General features: G+C 35.2%; 1 protein-coding gene across 1 annotated transcript in view; it reads left to right on the forward strand.

Moving 5' to 3' along the window:
* Enthd1 (ENTH domain containing 1) overlaps positions 1 to 25124 on the forward strand; it is a 113005-nt gene that overhangs the window by 40745 nt on the left and 47136 nt on the right. Inside the window, exons 4-5 of the mRNA XM_026405979.2 lie at positions 314 to 423; positions 23850 to 23964. Of these exons, the coding sequence (XP_026261764.1) occupies positions 314 to 423; positions 23850 to 23964 (225 nt within the window). The remainder of the gene's footprint in view (positions 1 to 313; positions 424 to 23849; positions 23965 to 25124) is intronic.

Below are 25124 nucleotides of genomic sequence, written 5' to 3' on the forward strand. Positions count from 1 at the left end.
AAGCCCCAATTGTGTATATACTAGTTGAAGATAGCTTTCTTTTACTTCTTATTGCATATAGTAATATGATGACCTAGAATGGGTACATGTGACCTTCAGTAATTGATATGGGAAAGGGCTAGAATTTAAGTTGTATTTTTTAAATCATTCTGAAGATGCATTTATAAACAAGTGATTAATACTCTAAGTGCTTGTTGGCAGATGTGTATTAGTTGGCAGAATGAATCTTGAGAAGCAATTAAAAATTATGAACTAATACAAAAACATTACTCTTTTTTGCTGAAGTAAAACATTAGTTTTATGTCGTTGACAGAAAAAGCAGGATTGAAACAAGAGCTGCACCAAGACATGCAGTCGCCTGCAGGCACGGTGTTGTCCCAGGAAATTCTACCACTCAGGATAAATTCTTGGAAATCAACAGAGGTAAGTCATTGCTGTGGATTCTTTTGCTGTTGTAACAAATTACCAAAAACTTTGTGCCCACAACACCACACATTAGACTGCCAGATCTGTGGGTTGGAAGTCTGACCCCTCTCTGGGCTGAAACCAAGATATCTGCAGGGCTGCATTCCTCTGAGAAGGATTCCTGTTTCCTTGCCTTCCCAGTGTCATGTGCTTGTCTTTTCACTTTGTTTTTGGTATTTTTTATTATACAGGGTTTTAAATATGAATAAGGACAAATTACGAAGTTTCCCTTTATGCTTTAAAATTATTCATATTTAAAACCCTGTATAATAAAACATCTTAAGAAATTTTTCCTTCTCCTGTTATAATCAAAATCTCTTGTATTTTCCCCTAAGAGTTGAGGTCCTTATTCCTCTAGAACTTTACTATGTATTCATTATACCATATATTATTTTATTTGTGCCCTGTGGATAGGCAATGTTTAATTTACTGAGTAGTTTATCTTTTCCTACTCATTTAAATATCTTTTTATTACAAAATTATTGTAAACTTACAGGAAATTACAAAAACAGTACAGAGTTCCCACCATCCAGCTTCCTCTATTGTTGAGTCGACACCTTTTATAGCTGATGTAAATGCCAACATCAGGAAACAGACATGGGCATGTTAGTGTTAACTAGACTATAGACCTTATTTGATGTTTAGTTTGTTTTTAAATTCAGTATTCAATATTTTTTTAACTTGTGTTTTTGTATTTGGTTCTGTGCAGTTTTATCCTACACAGATTTGTGTAACTAGCATCACACTAAGAATATAGAACTATTCCAACCCCACAGTAGTCCCTAATGCTACCCACTCCACACCCCCAACCTTATCCTCTAGCAGCAACTAATCTTTCCTCCATCTCTATATAGTTTTTGTTGTTTATTTATGTAATTTATATTATATAAATGGAATCAGATAGTAAATAACTTTTTGAGATTGAATTTTTCACTCAATGTAATCCTCTTGACATCCATTCAGGTTGTTGCACATATCAGTAATTTATTCCATTTTATTGCTGAGTAAAATCACATTATAAAGACCTACCAGAATTTGTTCAGTCATTCACCCAATGAAGATTATTTAGGTGTTTCTATGTTTTGGCTACTTATGAATAAAGCTGCTATGAATATTTATGTATAGATTTTTGGTGTGGAGTTTTCATATCTATAGGATAGATGTCCAAGAGTGTGGCTGTTGGGTTGTATGATAAGTATGTACCAAGTTTTATAAGAAACTGTACCATTTTATATTCCCACGAGCCATGTATGAGAGATCCAGTTCCTCTGCATCCACAGCTTTTGGTATTACCACTATTTTAATTTTATCTGTGACTAACAAGTTTATAGTGATATCTCAGGGTGGTTTTAATTTGCGTTTCTAAAATGGCTAATGATGATGATCATTTTTTTATGTACTTATTCAGCTCATTATAAATTCTCTTTGGTAAAATACATCTTCAAGTCTTTTGCCCATTTTCTAGTTGAATTCTTTTTTACCATTGAGTTTTATGAACTTTTCATATATTCTGATACAAGTCCTCTGCTAGACATGTGATCTGCATGTGTTTCCTTCCTGTCTGTGGCTTATCTTTTCGTTTTCAGTGCTGGGGACTGAACCTATGATCTCACACATGGTGGGCAAACACTCTACCACTGAACTGCAACCAGTTTTTTTCTTTTTTAATTTTGAGACAAGGTTTCACTAAGTTGCCCACAGTGACCTTGAACTTTGATCCTCCTGCCTCCTGAGTAGGGGATAATAGGTGTACACCACTGAACTCAACTTATCTTTTCTTTTTTTTTTTCCCAACTTATCTTTTCTAACAATATTTTTCATAGAGAAAAAATTTAAATATTTGATGAAGCCCAGTGTACCAATTTTTTTCATTTATGGATCATGCTTTTGGTGTCTTATCTAAGAACTCTGCCTAATCCATGGTTACATCTCCATAATTTCTGTAATTTATTTATTATTAGTAGTATTATTTTGCCTGTGACTGTCAAATATGCTTAAGTGTAGGTTTTCTCTTTCTTCCCTGTCATCCATGGCGGTTTTCAGTGCAAAAAATTCTGTCATCTCTTTAATTCTGAGATTGTTATCTTTTTTTTAAAAAAAATGCTTCCTATTGTTTATTTTTTTCTTTCTTGGACTCCTACTATATGGATATTTTAGTAATTCTCTTTCTGTCTTCATATCTCTTAACTTCACTTTTTAGTTTTTGCTCCCTGATTGTTTTCTGTTTCTTCAATGAGTTTCTCCATCTTGATCCTCCAGTTTTATCATTTTTTAATGCTATATTCATTCCATTATTTAGTCCATCTATGTTCTTTATTTTAACTATTCTGTTTTTATATTTAATATTTGTTTCAGTCTTCATATCATTCTTCCTATTTCATATTTATTATATATTTATTTCAGTATTTTTATTAAAGTTATTTTAAATTCTTGGTCCATCTTTTCTAATGTTGTATTTCAAATGAAATCTGAGATTCAGTTTTTTTCCTTTTGAAATAGTTATACTTCTCAATGGACTGGTTACCCCCCAGAGCTATTGGCTGCTCTGTCTAGGATTGCTAAAGGCTAGATCCTAGTCAGTATCAGCTTGTCAGCTTTAAGTAGGAAATGGGAAAATGGACTTTGGGTGGGCTGCATGTCTTTCCTCACCCTCCAAGAAGGACCAGAGCTAATCATGCCCCACTTCAGGTTCAAGGCCTCAGGATAAGTCTTTATCTTAGTACCCCAAGAAGAGGAGGCCTTAGAGGAGATGCTTCCTAAACTGTAAACATGACTGGGGAGTAGAAAAGGAAGGGGTAAGAATCATCCTCCCTCAAAGTTTTCTCATCTCCTCCCCACCTAGGGCTTCTGTGCGGACCAGAAGGTAGTTCTGAATACAGCTTTTGAGTCACAGCGGGTGTGGAGACAGGTGCCAAGGCAGTGGATGAGTGGCGGCAGTTCCTGCAGCTTCTTCCTTTATTTATCCTCCCTCTGCACAAGCCACCTTGTGCCCTAGGATAAGGCCAACACCAACTTCCCCACTCACACACAGATATACCAGTTCAGAAGAGCCCTCTGTCTCACTGGGGACCTCTTGGTTTTCTTCTTATTTTGGTGTCCTGCCCTTACATTATGTCAGCATTTATCCCAAGGTAGGTAGCCAGCAGCACCAGCACCTGTTCTGTTCTTTTTTCAATATTCTCTGACCTTTTCGGACATACACCTACTTAACTTCTGTTTGCACTTGCATGTACCAATATGCATCTTCTGATACATAGCTCTTCAAATGCTACTTTTTCTCTATTTCTTTGAAATTTTTCTGCTTAATTTCTATTAGATATAAGGTCATTTAATCTGTCCTTTTTCATGTTTTTCAACTGCTTTTTAAAATATTTTTTCTCCTGTCTCCATGCTGCACTTTAATCTATCTTCTAGTTCAACTTATTTTTCTTTTGTTGGTGCCTACTCAGAATTCTTCCTGTCCAGTGAGTTTTTTATTTCAATAAGTGCATTTTTCATTTCCAGGATCTCTTATTGCTTATTTTTAATATTAACTTATATTTATTTCATATCTCCTTTTTCTGGGGGTGGGTACCGGGGATTGAACTCAAGGGCACTCAATCACTAAGCCACATCCCCAGCCCTATTTTGTGTTTTATTTAGAGTCAGGGTCTCACTGAGTTGCTTAGCACCTTGCTTTTGCTGAGGCTGGCTTTGAACTCACGATCCTCCTATCTTAGCCTCCCAGGCTGCTGGAATTACAGGTGTGTGCCACAAAGTCCAGGTCTACTAGGTATTTTTTGTTATTTTTTTCTGTTTCCTGTTTTCTTATTTCATAAAATTAATATTGTGCTTTTCATTATCTTTTTGAGGATTCTAAGCATATTTAATTTTAATACTTTTTAAACTTATTATTTTTATTTTTTCAGGAATGAATTCAATTCTGTTTTACAATATTGGATTATAAGCTCATCTTCAGTGACTCTAGCTTTTAAAATCTGTGTGCATATGTCCCCTTACCTCTCTCTTCTTTTTTTTTTTCATTTGCTTCTTCCTGACCATTGGGACAACCACCACACTCAAGGCAGCTTGAGCCTCATTTCTTTGGCTGGTATTAGATATTGCAGATCTGGGGCCTCGTCCATGGAATGCCATGATTTACTTGCTGGACAAGTTTGTGTCCTCTTGCCTAACCTAGTGTAGTAACTTTTAGAAGCCACAACCCCAGACTTTGATTGATGGCAGGTTATTTCAGCCTCCTTCATAAACAGGGGATCCCAATGACTGCACATAATTTCAAGGAGTAAGCCTGTATTCAATGGATACTTTTACACTGTATATACCCCTCCAGAGTTGAGTTCCTGGTTTTCTCTGCCTTTTTCTGGACTCCGAGCCCCAGGAGTCCACAGCTTTAACCATTGTGTGTTTCTTGAAATTAAGAAGCTTTTGCCCATGAAGATGTTAATGTTAATTTCAAGCAAGATTTATCTTCTTAATTTTCACATTTATATTTTCTCTTTAATTGTTCTGTATTAGGAGAAGGAAGGTATCCCCAAAGAATGAACCTGTAGAACCATCTTGACTATTGTTAAGGTTTAGATAAGGTGTCTCCCAAAAGCTCATGTGTGAACAATGCAAGAAAGTTTAGAGATGAAAGTGTTGCATTACAAGAGGTTTAACCTAATCCATGCATTAATCCCAGTAGGGATTAATTTGGTGACTGTAGGCAGGTGGGGTGTGACTGGGGGCATTCTTGTGGGTTTTATATTTTGTCCTTGTTGAGCAGCGCTTTCTCTCTCTGCTTCTTGATCTTCATGTCCCCACACTCTTGTGCCATGGTGTTCTGCTTCCTCTCCTGCCCAGAACAATGAAGTTGGCCATCTATGGACTGAGACCTCTGAAACTGAGCCCCTAAATAAACTTTTCCTTCTCTAATTGTTCTTGCATTTTGGCATTTTGGTCAAATGGTGAAAAAGCTGACCAGAACAACTATAAATATCCTCCACTTATGACCGGAATTCTCATTTGTTTGTTTGTTTACTGTGTCTTTCCTACTAGAAAGAAAGCTCCTAGAGAGAAGAAACTTTCTTAGTGTTATTTATTACTGAATCTTCAGTTCACAAATTTTCATTAATGAAGAAGTAAACTACTAACAAATTATGCATGTTAACTTCTTTTACTGTTGAAAGATGCTTCTTTGGCCTCCTGCTCAGTGCTTTGTTTAATATTTCCTGACATGATATCTATGAGGGAGGTTGGAATTCTTTCTGGACCTTCTGTTTGCAACCCCTTCCTCCAACCCAATTAGGTATTGGAGTCAGTTGCTTTTGTAGCAGCTCAGAAAGGTACATAAAATTGAAATTTCACTGTTGCTTAATTATATAATACCTCACAGATTGAAAATGCATAGTTTTTTAAAAACATAAAACATTAAATCAAAATGACTTTTGATTTAAATTTGAAATTAGTCTATTTGTTGTTGATGACTTTTAGATTAAAAAATAGACTTGAAAAATCCTGTGTGCTTTGGAGCCAAAGATATAAAATGCCAACTTTTCTTTCTTTCTTTCTGTTTTGGTATCAATCTTGAAGTCCTGATTATTTTTTTTTTTCTGTAGAAGAAGCCGTGATCACATCATTTCACAACTTATATCAGTGAGAAAAAAAAATGGTGCCCTTCTCTCAAAAGAAGTTTAAAAGCTAGGTTTTCCTTTTTCAAAGTATGACCATGTCATCACAATATCCCATCATCCTACTGACTGTACAGGATCTCCTCTTACTGTCTGGAACATTTGATGCAATCCACTATGTCCTCTTCAGTAGTCTGCTCCTGTAGTTGAACCTTGCAAGTTGAACAGTAAAGCTAATTGTCGTGGCAGATGCACTGCATGAGAGCTACTGCATCTACATTAGCATTCTCACGTTTCCTGATGCAGAATAGGAAGAAATGAAATTGTCAATTTCTTAGGCAAAATGAGGGCTGCTTAAAAATATCTTTAAAAATTTAAATAGAAACCTCTTTAACTATTCTCTTTCTACAAATGAAAGAAAAATCATCCTAAAAACAGCAAATGAAATTTTTAACAGAATAGAGCTTTCAAAACCAGAAGATAATTGCTTAAATGATACTTTCAAAACTAGGTAAAGTACATTTATGACAGGGGTCTGTTTTCTCTGTGCATACTATCCAGAACTTTTGTTATTAAATTTGTTAATTAATAAGGCTATTTGTATTTTTTCACCACCTTAAAACCCTTCTTTTTCTTTTCAAGGAGATTGAACAATGAGATTGTGATTTTTTTTTTCTGGTCTCAGTTGTTTCCATAGTAACAGATAGGGATGCTGTGAAGTGGTTTACACAAAATGAAAGCTGACCAAATTTTTCAGCCTAGTTGTAAGTTAACAAATTGATTGTGATAGATGATAAATTACTATTTCCTACTGTTTCTGCTTATTATTTTGCTAAATGAAGAGTATATGTTTTTTGTTCTTGCACTTATTTCTAATATTTGCAAAAATTTGAACTCATCAAAGTTGTTAGAGAAATGGAAATTATACTGATTCTAATTATGTTAATTCATTATTCCTGTCTCTTTGCTGCATCATTGCTTTATGTTTAAAAGTCCTTTCATGTTTGTGCTTTTATTTCTTTTTTTAAATTAATGAATACTTTTCACAAAAAGCCCAAACAAAATAGTAAAGAGTGAAGAGCAAAGTTTCTCCTTATTCCTCTGTCCTCCTTGAGTTCCTCTTCTCAGAGGAGACTGTTGCTAGCTGTTTTTTATGAATTTCATGGTGAAATTTGTCAACACATTTTTCTTTTACCTAAATGGAATCATTCAATATATATTGCTCTGCAACCTGCTTAGGACTAAGCAATATATCTTAGTTATCTTTCTACATAATAAATGTAACTAGTTATTGTATGCTATTCCAAAACAGGCTTCTTTAATTAAAGTATGCATTATGAGTGTATTTCAATATCTGCACATAGAGCTGTGTTGTACTCTTCATGTACAAATCTTAATTTATTTAATCATTCCCTATAGGTAGTCATTTATGGATTTTTTCATGTTTTGCCCATTAAAAACAATGTTGTAATAAAAACTTACATATATTTTTATGCCGCTTTCCTGGAAGTAGAACTACTAAAAGTTTATCAGTACTGATTTTTAGTTTTGAAAGGTGCTTCCAAATTACCTACTCCACAATTGCACTTTTGTGTGTGTGTGTGTGTGTGTGTGTGTGTGTGTGTGTGTGTGGTGCTGGGGATTGAACCCAGTGCCTTATGCATGCGAGGCAAGTTCTCTACCAACTAAGTTATATCCTCAGCCCAACTGGGCTGCACCCATTTATATCTTTAACACTATGTCAGAGTGACTTCGTTATCTTTGCAAATACTGAGTCTTGGCAGATGTTTTCATCTTTGTCACTATGAGAGGTAGAATATTTTTGTTTTATTATAATTATATATAAGGTTGAACAATTTTTTATGTGTTTATTGGGCATTTATGCTTATTTTTCTTGTGAACTCTGTTCATATTCTTTGCCTATTTTTCTATTTGGTTTCTCAACTTTTTCTTACCTTTTTTTTTCTTGGTGTTGGTGATTGAACCCAGGCCCTCACCCTGACAAAGTGCTTATTCTACCGTTGAACTATGTCTCCAGGCACTTTCATATTAATTTCAGAGCTGTTGGACTACTGAAGAGTCAATCCATTGTCTACATCTATTAATTTTCAGTTTTTCATTTGATTTTTATGGCTTTTTTGCCTATGGAAGTCTTTAATTTTTGTATAATCATATTCATCTGTCTTTCCTTTATGACATCTATATTGTAAGTATTCTTATAAAGACTTTCCTTACTCTAAGTCTTTGTAAAAAGTCACCTTGGCTTTTCTTTTTCTTTTTCTTTTAACTGACTATATTTGAGAGCCATTTTAGGTTTACAGCAAAATTGAGCAGAAAGTAGAATTTCCTCCTTATACCTATCCCTCCTACATGTACAATCTCCCTCATAAACATCCTCTACCAGCACAGTATATTTGTTGCAATCAATGAACCTATAGTGACATATCATAATCACGTAAAGTCTATAGTTTACATTAGGATTCATTCTTTTTTTGTTAATTATATTTTTTAGTTGTTGATGGACCTTTATTTAATTAATTTATTTATATGCAATGCTGAGAATCAAACCCTTTGCCTCACACATGCTAGGCAAGCACTCTACCGCTGAGCTACAACCCCAGTCCTAGGGTTTACCCTTGATGTTATATGTTCTATGGGTTTGAGCAAAAGGAAAATGACATTATCCACTATTATGGTATTATACAGAGTAGTTTCAAGTCCTTCATGTGTTACCTCAAATTCCCTCCTTTCCTTCAAGCCTTAGAAACTACTGATCCTGTTGTTATTCCTGTAGTTTCACCTTTCCCAGAATATTATATTGTTGGAGTTGTATAGTATATACCCTTTTAGACTGGCTTCTTTCACATAGTAACATGCATTTAAGTTTCCTTCCCATCTTTTTATGGACTGGAGGCTCATTTATTTTTAATATTGAATAATACTCCATTGTCTGGAAGTACCACAGTTCATCCCTTTACCTACTGAAGGTTGCTTTCAAGTTTTGGCAATCATGTACAAAGCTGCTATAAACATTTGTGTGCAGGTTTTAGTGTGGACCTAAGTGTTTCAAAATGTTTGTGTAAATAACAAGGAGTAAAAATTGTTGGATATATGATAAGAATATTTACTTTTACAAGAAATTGCCTTCACTGAAAGACCTCTACAGTGAAAATTATAGAACTCTAAAGAAAGAAATTGAAGAAGGCATTAGAAGATGGAAAGACCTCCCATGTTCTTACATTGGTAAAATAAATATTGTTAAAATGGCCATATTGCCAAAACAATCTACCAACTGAATTAATTCCTCAAAAAAATACTACTGACATTCTTCACAGCATTAGGAAAAACAGTCCTAAAATTCATATGTAATAATAAAAGATCCAGAACAGTGAAAGCAATTCTAAGCAATGCTAGAGGCATCAACAATACCCAGTTTCAAATTATATACAGAACTATTGTGTCAAAATCAGCTTGGTACTGCCATAAAAACAGATATGTAGACCACTAAAATAGAAAATGAAAAAACAAACCCACACTCAATACAGTCATCTCATCCTTGACAGAGGTGACAAAAACAATGTTGGAGAGAAAACTTTTTAACAAGAGTGGTGGGAAAACTGGATGGATATCTATATGTAGAAGGGTGAAATTGGGTTCCTCTTTCTTACCCTACACAAAAGTAAACTCAAAGTGCATCAAAGTCCTAGGAATTAGATTTGAAACTTCACAATTGCTAGAAGAAAACAGGGTCAACACTCTAACAAATGGATGCAGGCAACAATCCTCAATAAGATCCCTTAAGCTCAGGAAATAAAATAAGCATTAATAAATGGGATGGCATCAAATGAAAAAACTTCTGCAAGCAAAAAAAAAAACAAAGAACATGAATAAAGCACCTATAGAATGGGAGAAAAATCTTTGCCAACTATTCTTCTGACAGGATTAATATCAAGAATACATGAAGAACTTAAAAAAATGCAACCCAGTAAATAAAAGGCAAATGAACTAAACAGACATTTATCAAAAGAAGAATATAATGGCCAAAAAAATATATGAGAAAATTTTAACATTTTTAGAAATTAGGGAAATACAGATCAAAACTACTCTGAGATTTTATTTCATTCCAGTTAGAATGACATTCATCAAGAATTCAAATAATAATACTGGTGAAGATAGGGGAGAAAGCAACACTTACACATTGTTGGTAGGACTGTAAATTACTACAACCACTGTAGAGATCAGTATGGAGGTTTCCCCAAAGACCAGGAATGGAACCACCATACAGCTCAGCTATACCATTCCTTGGTATTTATCCCATAGAATTAAAGTCATACCCATGTCTATAGCGATGCAATCACAGTGGCCAAGTTATAGAACCAGCTTAGGTATCCATCAACAGATGAAGAAATAAAGTGTGATACACACACCCATACACACACACACACACACACACACACAAAGTGGAGATTGACTCAGTCATACAGAACAACAAATTATGTCATTTGCAGAAACTAGATAGAACTAGAGAACATCACGTCAAATGAAATAAGCTAGACTCAAAAAGTCAAGGGTTTTTAATTTTCTCTCATTCTTGGAAGCAGACAGAAAAACAGAAAACAAACAAGGGATCTCTTGAAAATAGAAGGGAGATCAAGGGGAAGGGAAAAATAAGGGAAAGAGGAGGTACTAGGGAATGCAGTTGGTCAAATTGTTATGTGCATATATGGATATATCAGTGAATTGCACTATTGGGTGTAATTGTTCCAATTTTTAAAGAAATAACCCCTATTTTTTATGCTTTAATTTAAAAACATTTAAATCTTATCCACCAAAAGTTTACTTTGATAAATGGAGAACATTAGGTAACCATTTTAAAATTTTTATTTTTACAAATGATAATCAGTTTTCTCTATCATATTTTGAATAAACCATCATTTCCCCTTTAATTTGAATCATGGCTTCTAACATAATAAATTTCCATTTATTTTTAGTTTCATTCCTATATTTTCCATTTGCTTATATTGAACAATAGGTAAAGATAAATGATAAAATTAAAAATAAAATTAAAAATAAAAAAATTACACATAATAAGTTAGTGTCTGTACCAGGGTATTGGAATGTTGGAGCCTGTGTTTTCTTCTAGCAGAATAAATAAATAAAGTGGACAGGAAGACTAGAAGCCCAATTTCACCAAATATCTTATTTTTTTGGTGGTTATTATTGATTTCCTCCATCTTTTTCATAGAATTACAGCAGTCGTCACTGTCATCTGCTTGGCCTGAGATAAATCAATACTGAAAGTAGGATGGAAAAGCCAGGATTTTGGAAACAACTCTTGGGCAGTGTGAGATTTGAAACTTTGGTTTGTTCCAACTTCTGAGTTTGACTTTAAGCAGCTCTTGACAATAATGGGACAGAGCAGAGCTCCAGTGAGAGAAAAGATGAGGAAGCTGAATCTCCAAATTTTATAAACTCTAGGGACCTTTAGGCTACTTGCTTTTGACTTCTGAGATGAAAAACAGAGGCCCAGAAATGGGAGTATGGCCACCTGAGATCCGCTCAGGGCTGCTTTGAGCCATTCTCCTTTGGAGCATTCTGTGGACCACAGTACTCAGGGCATTTCAGTTGACAGGTGCTAGATGAAATGAGTCAGTCTTTTTATATATGTGTGTGTGTGTGTGTGTGTGTGTGTGTGTGTGTGTGTGTGTGTGTGTGTATATATATATATATATATATATATATATATATGGGAGATCAAGGGGTTTACCCTTGATGTTATATGTTTATATATAGACATATAACAATGAAATTCACTTTGATATATTCATATATGTACATAGTATAGATCTCTTTAAGCTTTAAAATGAGATACATGTTGTGTTTCTCCAAGAGGAGTTTTGGTCGAAGGCCTCTTCTTTCTTTCTTTTTTTTTTTTTTAGTATTTTTTTAGTTGTAGTTGGACACAGTATCTTTATTTATTTATCTATTTATTTATTTTTTTAAGAGAGAGATAATTTTAATTTATTTTTTAGTTTTCAGCGGACACAATATCTTTGTATGTGGTGCTGAGGATCAAACCCGGGCCGCATGCATGCATGCCAGGCGAGCGCGCTACTACTTGAGCCACATCCCCAGCCCTCTTTATTTATTTTTATGGGTACTGAGGATGGAACCCAGTGCCTCACACATGCGAGGCAGGCGCTCTGCCACTAAGCTACAGCCCCAGCCCAAGAGCCTGTTCTTCCCTACAGAGCCCTTTATGGAAGTTGTTCTCCATGGAACCCTTTTTGGTAATGCTTCATGGTGTTCATATTTCTTTTTAAAAAATATTTTTATTAGTGTATTATCTTTATACATAACTATAATGTTATTTTGACATAATCAAACATGCATGAAATTTAATTTGTTCCATTTGAGTCCTCAGTACTTCCTCTTTCCCTCCCCTCCTTCCTCTGCCATTCCCCTTCCTCTACTCTGTTGGTCTGTCTTCTGTTTATTTATTATTATTTTTTAATTGGTGCTTAATAGACATGTATAACAATGAAAATCACTTTGATATATTCATATATGTACATAGCATAATTTGGCAATTTCATTCTTCAGTTTCTCCCTTTTCCTATGTTTTCCTCCTCCACTGATCTTCCTTCTATTTTCATGGGATCCCCCCCACTTTTTGTTACTCTTATTTTCCTTTAACTTCTGCATATTAGAGAAAACATCCGACCCTTGAAGAGTCTGACTTTAACACTTAGCATGATGTTCTCCAGTTCTGTCCATTTATTAGCAAATGCTATAATTTCATTCTTCTTTATGACTGAGAAAAACAATAAATTATATATATATATATATATATATATATATATATATATATATATTTGTATTCCTCCCACTTCCATTGATCTGTTGGCAGGCATTGGTGCTGGTTCTATAACTTGGATATTGTGAATTGCACTGCTATGAACACTGATATGCCTGCATCACTGTAGTAGGCTGATTTTAGTCCTTTTGGATAAATATCAAGGATTTAGATAGCTGGGTCATATAGTAGCTCCATTCCTATCCTTTTGAGGAATCTCCATACTGCTTTCCAAAGTGGTTATAATTTGCAGTGTCACCAACAGTGTATGAGTGTAACTTTTTCCTCACATCCTTGCCAGCATTTTTTTTAGTTTTTTTTTTTTTAGGTGAACACAATATCTTTATTTTTATGTGGTGCTGAGGATCGAACCCAGTGCCCCACGCATGCCATGCAAGCACTCTACCACTTGAGCCACATCCCCAACCCCATCCTTGCCAGCATTTAATATTTTTCTTTTTCTTTCTTTCTTTCTTTTTTTTTTTTTTGGTACTGGTGATCAAACACAGGGGTGCTTTACTACTAATCTACATCCCCAGCTCTTTTTTTTATTTTTTATTTTGAGACAGGGTCTCACTAAGTTGCTGAGGCTGGTCTCAAACTTGTAGTCCTGCCCTAGCCTCCAGACCACTTGGATACAAGCCTGGCTATTATATTTAATCTTGATGATTGCCATTCTAACTGGAGTAGCATGAAATCTCAATGTAATTTTGATTTGCATTTCTCTGACTGCTAGGGATTGTGAACATTTTTTTCATGTATTTGTTGGTCATTTAATATTTCTTCTTTTGAAAAATGTCTGTCTAGTTCTTTTGTCCATTTATTGATTGGATTAATTGTTTGTTTTGTGTGTGTTGTTTTCTAAGTTCTTTATAATAATATTCTGGATCTTAATCCCCTGTTGGTGGAGTAGCTAGCAAAGATTTTCTTTGGTTCTATAGGTATCTCTCTTCACACCTTGTTTCTTTTGCTGTACAGAAACTTTTTAATTTGATGCTGTAGCACTTATTATTTATTGGATTTATTTCTTGAACTTTAGGGGTCTTGTTAAGGAAATTAGTGCCTGTACCAGTGTGTTGGAATGTTGAGCCTGTGTTTTCTTCTAGCAGGTGGAAAGTTTTTGGTCTAATTCCTAGATCTTTGACCCTCTTGGGTTGACTTTGTGAAAGATGAAAGATAGGGATCTAGTTTCATCCTACTACGTGTGACTATTCAGTTTCCCCAGCATCATTTGTTATAGGAGCTATCTTTTCTCCAACTTGCTTTTGGCACCTATTTCCAGTATCAGATGACTGTATCCATGTGGGTTTGTTTCTGTGTCCTCTATTCCATTGGTATTTATATCTGTGTTGATTCCAATCCTGTGCTATTTTTGTTACTATATCCCTGTAGTATAATTTGAGATCAGGTATTGTGGTGCCTCGAGCATCTCTGTTCTTGCTCAGCATGGCTTTGGCTCTTCTGGATCTTTTATTCTTCCAAATGAACTTAGGACAGTTTTTTTCTAGTTCTGTCAAGAATGTCATTGGTATTTTGATGGGAATTGCATTAAGTCCTTATAATGTTTTTGGTAGTATAGCCATTTTGACCATATTAATTTTGCCTATCCAAAAATATGAAGTCTTTCCATCTACTAATGTGTTCTTCAATTTCTTTTTTTAGTATTCTGTAGTTTTTATCATAGAGGTCTTTCACTTCCTGATTTAGATTTATTCCCAAGTATTTCTTTTTTGAGATTATTGTGAATGAGATAGTTTTCCTAATTTCTTTCTCAGCATATTCATTATTGGAGTATAGGAAAGCTATTGATTTTTATATGTCCATCTTGTATTCTGCTGCCTTGCTGTATTTGTTTATTACCTCTACAAGCCTTCTTGGTGGAGTTTTGTGCATCTTCTAGACATAGGATCATGTCATCAGCAAACAGAGATAATTTGACTCCTTTTCTTGTTTGTGTTTCTTTAATTTCCTTTCCTGACCTGACTGCTCTGGCTAGAGATTGCATAAAAGTGATGAGAGTGGATATCCTTGTCTTGCTCCTGATTTTAGAAGAAATGCTTTTCCTCCCTTCTTTATGATATTGTCTTTGGGTTTGTTATATTTAGCCTTTATGATGTTGAGGCAAGTCCCTTCTGTCTCTAGTTTTGCCAGGTTTTAAACATGAATAATTGCAGGAGTTTATCAAAGGCTTTCTCTGCATATATTTTTTTTCTGTCATGTGTCCTACGTTCCTATTCTCTGCATATATTGAGGTGCTCTTGTGATTCTTGTCCTTAATTCTATTTATGTCGTGAATTACATTTATTGATTTGCAAATGTAGAGCTAGCCTTGCATCCCTAGAATGTAACTCACTTGATCATGGTGTACTATCATCTTAATGTTTTTGTGAATGTGATTTGCTAATATTTTATTAAGGATTTTTTATGTCTGTGCTTATCAGGGATATTGATCTGTAGTTTTCTGGATATATCATTGATTTTGGTATCAGGATGATATTGACTTCATAGGATGAATTTGGGAGTATTCCCTCTCTTTCTATTTTAGGGAATAATTTGCAAAAGATTGACATTATTTCTTTAAAGGTCTGAAAGAACTCAGCTGAGCATTCATCTGGTTCTGGACTTTTCTTTGTTGGAAGGCTTTAAATTGCTGCTTCATTCTCATTGCTTAATATTGGTCTATTTAGCATTCTATATCCTTGTGGTTCAATTTAGGTAGCTCATATGAGTCTAGAAATTTGTTAGTATCTTATAGATTTTTCCAGCTTATTAGAGTATAAATTTTCAAAATAGTTTCTACTGATACTCTGAATTTCAGAAGTATCTGTGGTGATCTCTCCTTTTTCATCTATAATTTTGTTGGTTAGGTTTTTCTCTCTTGGTTAGTTTGGCTAAGGGTTTATCAATCTTATTTATCTTTTTGAAGTATACTCTTTGTTGTGTTGATCTTACCTATTTTTTTTTAATTTAAATTTTTTTTGTAGATGGACAGAATGCCTTTGTTTATTTTTATGTGGTGCTAAGGATTGAATCCAGTGCCTTACACGTGCCAGCCAAGCGCTCTGCCACTAAGCTACAGCCCCAGCCTGTCTATTGTTTTTTATTCTTAATTTCATTAATTTCAGCTCTGAACTTAATTATTTCATGTCTTCTACCAATTTCAGTCTTAGTTTGTTCTTTCTTTTCTAGGACCTTGCAGTATAGATTATTTGAAATGTTCATTTTTAAATTTTTAATTAGTGTGTGAGTGTGTGTGTGTGTGTGTGTATGTGTAGGCACTCAGTGTTATAAATTTTCCTCTTAAAACTGTCTTCATACTATCCAGAGATTTTGATATGATGTATCTCTGTTCTTATTTGTTTCTAAGAATTTTTAAATTTCTCCCCCGATTTATTCTGTGGCCCATCCCTCATTCAAAAGTATATTATTTAATCTCTAGGTGTTAGAATGGTTTGGTTTGGTTTTGGGTACCAGGGATTGAACTCAGGGGCAGGCTGGTTTTAATCCTCCTACCTCAGCCTCCTGAACTACTGGGATTGGCATGCGTCATCGTGCCCATTTTTTTTTATCATGTTGTTTTTAATTTCATTCTATAGTGATCTCATAGAATATAAGAAATTATCTTATATAATATAATATAATATAATTATTATATTTTTTGTGTTTGGTAAGACTTGCTTTTTGTTCTAAAATATGGTCTATTAGAGGGTTCAATCTGTACCTGAGAAGAAAATAAATTCAGTTTTTAATGGATGAAGTATTCTGTAGATATCTGTTAGGTCCATTTGATGAATAGTATTTTTTAGTTCTGGAGAGTCTTAGTTTATCTCGGGATGATCTATCTATTGGTGAGAAAGGTCTGTTTAAATCATCCTGCTCCTATTTAGGGGTCTGTTCAATTCTTTATATTGAGTAGGGTTTATGTACATAGATGTATCCACATTTGGGGCATAAATGTTTATAATCATTATATCTTCTTGTTATAATGATGATTCCCTTAACAGTATGAAGGGACCACTTTTGTCTCTTCTGATTAATTTTGACTTGAAGTCGTCTTTGTCATATACGAAAGTAGCTACTCCTATTTGCTTTCACTCTCTGTTACCTGGTATATCTTTTTCCATCCTTTCACCTTCAGCCTGTGGATATCTTTGCCTATAATCGAGTCTCTTGTAAACAGCATATTGTTGGGTTTTGTTTTTTAATCTATTTAAACAATCTGTGTTTTTATTGAAGCATTTAGATCATTTACATTCAGTGTTATTATAGAGAGATGATTTTTATTTCCTGCCTTTTTTTTTTAAAGAGAGAGTGAGAGAGGAGAGAGAGAGAGAGAGAATTTTTAATATTTATTTTTTAGTTCTCGGCAGACACAACATCTTTGTTGGTATGTGGTGCTGAGGATCGAACCCGGGCCGCACGCATGCCAGGCGAGCGCGCTACCGCTTGAGCCACATCCCCAGCCCTCCTGCCATTTTTATTTAATTCTAATGCTCAAGTCAGGCTTGATCATCCTTTAATTGACTATTCTATAGAGATTTAGCTGTACAATAGTTCTGATAGTTATTTTTCATTTCTTCTACATAAAACATTTCAATGAGTATGTTTTATAGTGTTGGCTTAGTGGTTATGAATTCTTTTAGTTTTTGCTTATCATGGAAAGTTTTTCATTCTTAAATTCTGAAGAACAGTTTTTCTGGAAATAATAATCTTGGTTGACACCATTATCTTTAAGGACTTGGTATATAAGACTCCAAATCCTGGGCCGGGGATGTGGCTCAAGCGGTAGTGCGCTTGCCTGGCATGTGTGTGGCCTGGGTTCGATCCTCAGCATCACATACAAACAAAGATGTTGTGTCTGCCAAAAACTAAAAAAAAATAAATATTAAAAATTCTCTCTCTCTCTCTCTCTCTCTCTCTCTAAAAAAAAAAAAATTCCAAATCCTCCTGGCTTTTAGGGTCTAGACTCAGAAATCAGTGGAAAGTCTAACTGGCTTACCTGTACTCTAAATATGACCTGACATTTTTCTCTTGTTGATTTTAAAATTCTATCCTTATTCTGTATATTAGACATTTTAATTATAATGTGTCTTGGAGGGGATCTTTTTTGATCTTGTTTATTTGGGGTTCTGAAAAGTCTCTTTTATTTGGATTTCTATCTCATTCCTAAGGTTTGGAAATTTTCTGATATTTCACTGAAAAGTTATGATGAATATCTCAGTATCTTCCTGTATACCAGTGATTCTTAGATTTGGTCTCTTAATGGTATTCTAGATTTCTTGAATATTCTGGTCATGGTCTCTTAACATCTTTTCTTATTGTCAACTTTCTATTCAAAATTATAATTCTCCTCAAGTTCAAGAATCAAATAGACCACAACACAATAATTATGGGTGACTTCAACACACCTCTCTCACCATTGGACAGATCCTCCAAACAAAAGTTGAATAAAGAAACTATAGATCTCAATACCACAATCAATAACCTAGACTTAACTGACATATATAGAATATATCAACCATCATCAAATGGATATACTTTTTTCTCAGCAGCACATGGATCCTTCTCAAAAATAGACCATATATTATGCCATAGGGCAACCCTCAGTAAATATAAAGGGGTGGAGATAATACCATGCATTTTATCTGATCATAATGGAATGAAACTGGAAATCAATGATAAAAGAAGGAAGGAAAAATCCTACATCACATGGAAAATGAACAATATGTTACTGAATGATCAATGGGTTACAGAAGACATAAAGGAGGAAACCAGAAAATTCTTAGAGATAAATGAAAATACAGACACAACATATCGGAATCTATGGGACACAATGAAAGCAGTTTTAAGAGGAAAATTCATCGCCTGGTGGTCATTCCTCAAAAAAAGAAAAAACCAACAAATAAATGAGCTCACACTTCATCTCAAAGCCCTAGAAAAGGAAGAGCAAAACAACAGCAAATGTAGCAGAAGGCAAGAAATAATTAAAATCAGAGCAGAAATCAATGAAATTGAAACAAAAGAAACTATTGAAAAAATTAACAAAACTAAAAGTTGGTTCTTCGAAAAAATAAATAAGATCGACAGACCTTTAGCCATGCTAACGAAGAGAAGAAGACAGAGAACTCAAATTACTAACATACGGGATGAAAAAGGCAATATCACAACAGATGCTACAGAAATACAGAAGACAATTAGAAATTATTTTGAAAACTTATATTCCAATAAAATAGAAGATAGTGAAGACATCGATAAATTTCTTAAGTCATATGATTTGCCCAGACTGAGTCAGGAGGATACACAAAATTTGAACAGACAAGTATCAATGGATGAAATTGAAGAAGCCATCAAAAGACTACCAACCAAGAAAAGCCCAGGACCAGATGGGTATACAGCGGAGTTTTACAAAACCTTTAAAGAAGAATTAATACCAATACTTTTCAAGTTATTTCAGGAAATAGAAAAAGAGGGAGCTCTTCCAAATTCATTCTAGGAGGCCAACATCACCCTGCTTCGGAAACCAGACAAAGACACCTCAAAGAAAGAAAACTACAGACCAATATCTCTAATGAACCTAGATGCAAAAATCCTCAAGAAAATTCTGGCGAATCGAATACAAAAACACATCAAGAAAATTGTGCACCATGATCAAGTAGGATTCATCCCTGGGATGCAAGGCTGGTTCAATATACGGAAATCAATAAATGTTATTCACCACATCAATAGACTTAAAGATAAGAACCATGTGATCATCTCGATAGACGCAGAGAAAGCATTCGACAAAGTACAGCATCCCTTTATGTTCAAAACACTTGAAAAACTAGGGATAACAGGAACTTACCTCAAAATTATATACTTGGGGCTGGGGTTGTGGCTTAGAGGTAGAGCCACATGCATGAGGCCCTGGGTTCAATCCTCAGCACCACATAATAAAATAGATTAAAGATATTGCGTCCACCTATAACTAAAATATAAAAAAAATTTAAAAAGATTTTATACTTTGTCTTCAAGGCCTGAAAATCTTTTCTCTTTGTGGTCTAATCTATTGGTGATTCTTTCAATTGAATTTTTTATTTGATTTAATTGACTCTTTTCCAGGATTTTTGTTTGATTCTTTTAAAGAGTCTTTCTCTCTATTGAAAAATTTTTCACTTCCTGTATTTTCTTAGTTCATTCCTTACATCTTCTTTGAGTTCATTGAACATATTAAATATTAACTTTCTAAATTCTTTATCTGACATTTCTTCCTCTGGTGGCAATTGGATCAGTTGTTGAGTGTTGTAGGCTATTTGAGATGGCTTGTTCCCTTGTTTTTTCATATTATTTGTACATCTACTGGGATTATTATCTATTCTACTTTTATGCAAGGGATTATTAGTGAGCTTGTTTCTCTTAAGTGCCCCAAGCTGGCAGATATCCAAGCATTGAGACTCCACTCGGTGTGTATCCTCTGCTATGCTCAGTGTCAGCACCACTTTGAGAGAAGATACTAAATCCTGTCAACTACATTCACTTTAGAGCAAAGCCATGATCTAGGGAAACATTCATACATGGGGGAAAAACATTGAAAATCTTCTACATTTTCCTCTAATCCAAGTATAAAGTTATAGTAATATTTTTGGATAGGTTGAGTAATGAATTATTAGGAAAATTATTATTATACTATATAGATATGACAAGGGAAGAGGAGAAAAATTGGGCAAAGGGAAAAAAGAAAAGAAAATATAGAAAAATACAAACGAAGATAAAAAGAAGAAAACAGTACATCAGGGAATGGGGGATTTGAGGCAGGAGCAGGTAATTCAAGAGGGAAAAGAGACTGAGAAGAGCAATTATAAACCTGCCCTTGGAAGCAAAATCAAATGATTGCAGTTAATGTTTTAAAACATTAGATGAAATACATTCGAATGGGTTGAGGGAAGCAATATTTTATTTCATACTGCATCATTGTTTCATACTGGAACATTTGTCAATTCAGTATGAAAAGTAGTATCCAAATGATCAAAATTGACATTAGAGACATTTATGATATTCCATTGCCAAAGAAGGGAGATTTCTTATTGAGTCTTCCATCAGGATTTGGAACCTTTGGAAGATGCCCATCACTCCTCAGCTTTACCTCTACATCTCCCTGGGTATGGAGGTAATGATTACACCAGTTCACCTCTGGTAGAATTCTTGGAGGCGTCCTTCAATCTTTGTGTGTCCGGGGACCTATTAGCTTTCTGTTGGGTCACAGGAGATGGTCTCTACTTGTGATTTAACAGGCAGGGTACACTCTGGTATGCCTTTTTGAGTAAAAGTTCCACATATCCAGCACTGTTAAATTCAGTGTGGTCTCCCCTATGTATGCTTTGCAGTATGCAGCATGTGGTAGCCTAAGATAGAAGTATTGTAGTGTGGTTGATATGGCACTGGATGGCCCATGGAGAAGTGTAGGCCCTGTTGCTTCCTCTGGAGTGTACAGGTCATGGGTCAATAGGCTTGTATCTATGCACACTGGGCAGTGACAGGTGTCTGTGAGATGCTTCTCTGAAAGTAGCTTTGTGGAGTGTAGTGCCTTTGTGTATGCACTGAAGTTCTCAGCTGGCTGCATCGGGTTATGCTCAGGAAATGCCCTCTGTGGGTCTGAGTTTGAGTAGGAATTGAGTTAACTAGAAATTCTGGGCCCCACAGCATGTACTCTACTAGAGGTGCTGAGGCACTAGGGCTACTTCCTTGGTTGCTGTGGCTTTCTCACCAGCCAGTGCTTGTTTGTCAGCCTAGAGGCACAAGTCTGTGTGCCTGAGGGTGCTGCATCTGCTTCTGGTTTCTGTTGGGTGTGGGAGGCACAAGGTGCAGTAATCAGAGCTGTTACTGACTGAGCCTCTACTCCCCTCCACAGGGATTTCTTTATAATGGCACAGAGCACAGTGGTTGTCTACGACTGTGGGGCCTATACAAGCAGACTTTCTGTGAGCAAACTGTGGCACAGAAGCCTCCACCCTGGATGATGTACATCACCTGGGTTTTACCCATCACTGTGACAGGCATGGGGCATTATTGGCTCATCTTTGCCTGAGCTCTGGTGGAGGCTGTGGGGAGCATTGGGTTGGGGCTGGCACTGCCCAGGAGTGGTTAGCTCTTCAGTCAGTTCTACCCTACTCCCCTTGTCCTTGGTGAAGGGGATTCATAGCTGTCAGCTAGCAGCAATCCCTCTACACGTTCCCTCTAGATGGATTACTGAGACGACACATTTCAGAAGTATTATCTGTGGTTGTATATCTATAGGTGGGGAGAAGCTGTGTTGATTTGATTTCTTCTAGGGAGGTGGCCGGCTGTGAACTCTACACAGTGGCTGCCCTGCGCGGCACAGCTTTCTGCCGGCAATTTGGGCTAAACTGTGTGCCGTCCTTCACCGTCTTTGCTGCTCCTGCCCTGTTTTAACTTGCTCTGCTCTTCTTTCAAATTGTTGTTAAGGAAATAAGCTTATGGCCTTTTCCTCTCTCTTCTTTTCTTGGTAAGCTTTTCTTTTGCTGCTTCATTTCTGGGCTGTGGGGGAGTTGAGGATTGCTACCTAGATCCTCTCTACCAGCTTCCAAATCCCCTCACCAAATAGATCTTGTTTTTAGATTTTTCTCTGGAAACCTAAGAAGATTTTACTTAATTCTAAAATTAAAAGTAATACCTAAAAATGTAAAATAAAAGTAAAGAAATATGCTCCTTGAGTTCAGTTGGTGTTTTTGTTCTGTGATATTGGCATTTTTGCTCTGAAATTATTGTGAGTATAATATTTGATGAACCAAATATTGTCTTTACTATCCTTAAGAACTAGAATTCTCATCATGGGGAACAGGAGATATGAATGTTAGAAGACATTGCAATAAATGAATACACTTGAATTGTAAGTATATCAGTGTAAACTCATGTAATTCATCATGTCAACAAGCTAAAGAAAAAATATAAGATGGTCTCAGTTGATGCAGTAAAGCATTAACAAATTTGGCACTCATTGATTAAAAAAAAAGCTCAGCAATTTGGAAATTAGAAAATTGGCAAATAATGTGAACATTCATTTCAGCAAATACATGTGGTAAACAAACACATTAATAGGTGTCCAACATCATTGGCCTTTAGGAAAATATAAACACACAATGACATATCAAAATGGCAAAATAAAAAAAGGTGGTAACACCGAATGCTGGTGGAGAAATTTGATCACACATTCATAACTAGTAGGAATGAAAAACTGCTAGAAAGCAATTTGTCAATTTCTTATGAAACTGAATATGTGACTTCCATATAACCCAACAGTTGCACTTGTAGGCATTTATTCTAGAGAATGAAAATTTATTTATATCTTACAGAAACTTGTATACAAATATTCACAGAAGCTTTTTTGAATAGCTAAAATGTAGAAAAACCCAGATGTCCTTCACTGGGTTAAACATCCATGCCATAGGGGCTGGGGCTGTGGCTCAGTAGCAGAGCACTTGCCTAGCACGTGTAAGGCACTGGGTTTAATCTTAGTAGCACATAAAAATAAATTAACAAAGGCATTGTGTCCATCTACAACTAAAAAAATTTAAAAACAAACATCCATGCCATGACTACTGCTCAGCAATGAAAAGAAAGGAACTATGGATACACACTACAATCTGGATGAATCATCAGGAATTATGCCATGTTAAAAATAAACAACCTTAAAAGGTCGAATACTGTAGGATTCCATTTATATAATGGTCTTTAAAGTCATACTTACAGAAAGGAAGAACAGATGCATAGGGATGGTTAGGGACAGGTATTGCTAAGAAAGAGCCTCAGGAAGATCCTCTTGATTGGGTTGGAAATGTTCTATATTTTGACTGTATCAATGTCACTATCTGGGATATGATTAATTTTTTTCCCCAATTGTCATGCTTTCTCTCATTCTCTGTCAGGACCTGATGCGATTTTATGATGAGGATCCAAAGCCAACACTACCTCCTTCCATTATCTCTTCATCTAGGTGGTTGTCAGAAGGACAAGCAGAAGTTTACAGTCTCTGGGATGCAGGTAATTTGGCTAAGGAATATGTAGTTTATTCCAAAACATGACCAAGAAACACCAGGAGGAATTCTATATAAATAAAAATTTTATTTGGTGAAATATAGCAATAGTTGACTTTATTTAATGTTGATAATGAAGAACAGGATTAGTATTCAATACACACATAGTCCTATAATCTTATTTTATCCATTGTTTCAATGTTTTTCCTTCACTTTTTTTCTTCTTTGTTGTTTTAAAAATGACTACACACCTTGAATATTTTATGAATGGTTTTAAAAAAGCAGAAAATTAATTTTAGTTTCTTACTTTCATTAACTTTTTTGTGGGGTGGTACCAGGGATTGAACCCAGGGGCACTTGGCCACTGAGCCACATCCCTTGCCCTACTTTGTATTTTATTTAAAGACGGGGCCTCCCTGCGTTGCTTAGCACCTTGCTTTTGCAGAGGCTGGTTTTGAACTAATGATCCTCCTGCTTCGGTCTCATGGTGTGCCACCACGCCCGGCTCATTAACTTACTTTTGATGGAGTTTAATTTATGACATCTTTCAAAAGCAAAAACTAAACAAAAAGTGAAAAGCCAAGATGCTTATCTATCCCACAAATTGGCTAATCATCTAGAATAAATAACATTAGAAAAAGGCACAATATAAAATTATACAAAACTAGCCTCAAATAAATTATATTATTGCATTTCAGCTGGGCTCTGCTGCTCCTCTAGATCCTATAGGATCTGATCACCAATTGAGCCACTTCATCCTGTATGTTCTTCATGAACTGTCAATTTGCAATACGTATTTCCTCTTCATTTTCTCAGAAAGTAGGTGGAAGGTCTGCCCAGATGAGAGTGGAACAATATCATTAGTGCCTTTCATTTTCTTTTTTTTTTTTGCTTTTGTGTTCATCCAGACAGCCTTTCCCTTATTACATGTTTTGAGTCCCATTTTCTCCATCTTCTTGGACCATGCATCTCAAACTTTCACTTTATATAGAGCCTCATTATTCAAAATATAAAAGCTGTAATATATTAGTATACACTGATTTTACAAGTTCACATTTATATAAAGTTTTCTTACAAAGCCAGTTGTGAGAACAGCGTGCATATTTTAATAACACAAAACCAACAAATCAGGGTTTATGGTATGGTATGATATTTGCATAAGGCTGG

Source organism: Urocitellus parryii, chromosome 5 (assembly GCF_045843805.1).
Source record: "Urocitellus parryii isolate mUroPar1 chromosome 5, mUroPar1.hap1, whole genome shotgun sequence".
Taxonomy (NCBI): Eukaryota; Metazoa; Chordata; class Mammalia; order Rodentia; family Sciuridae; genus Urocitellus; species Urocitellus parryii.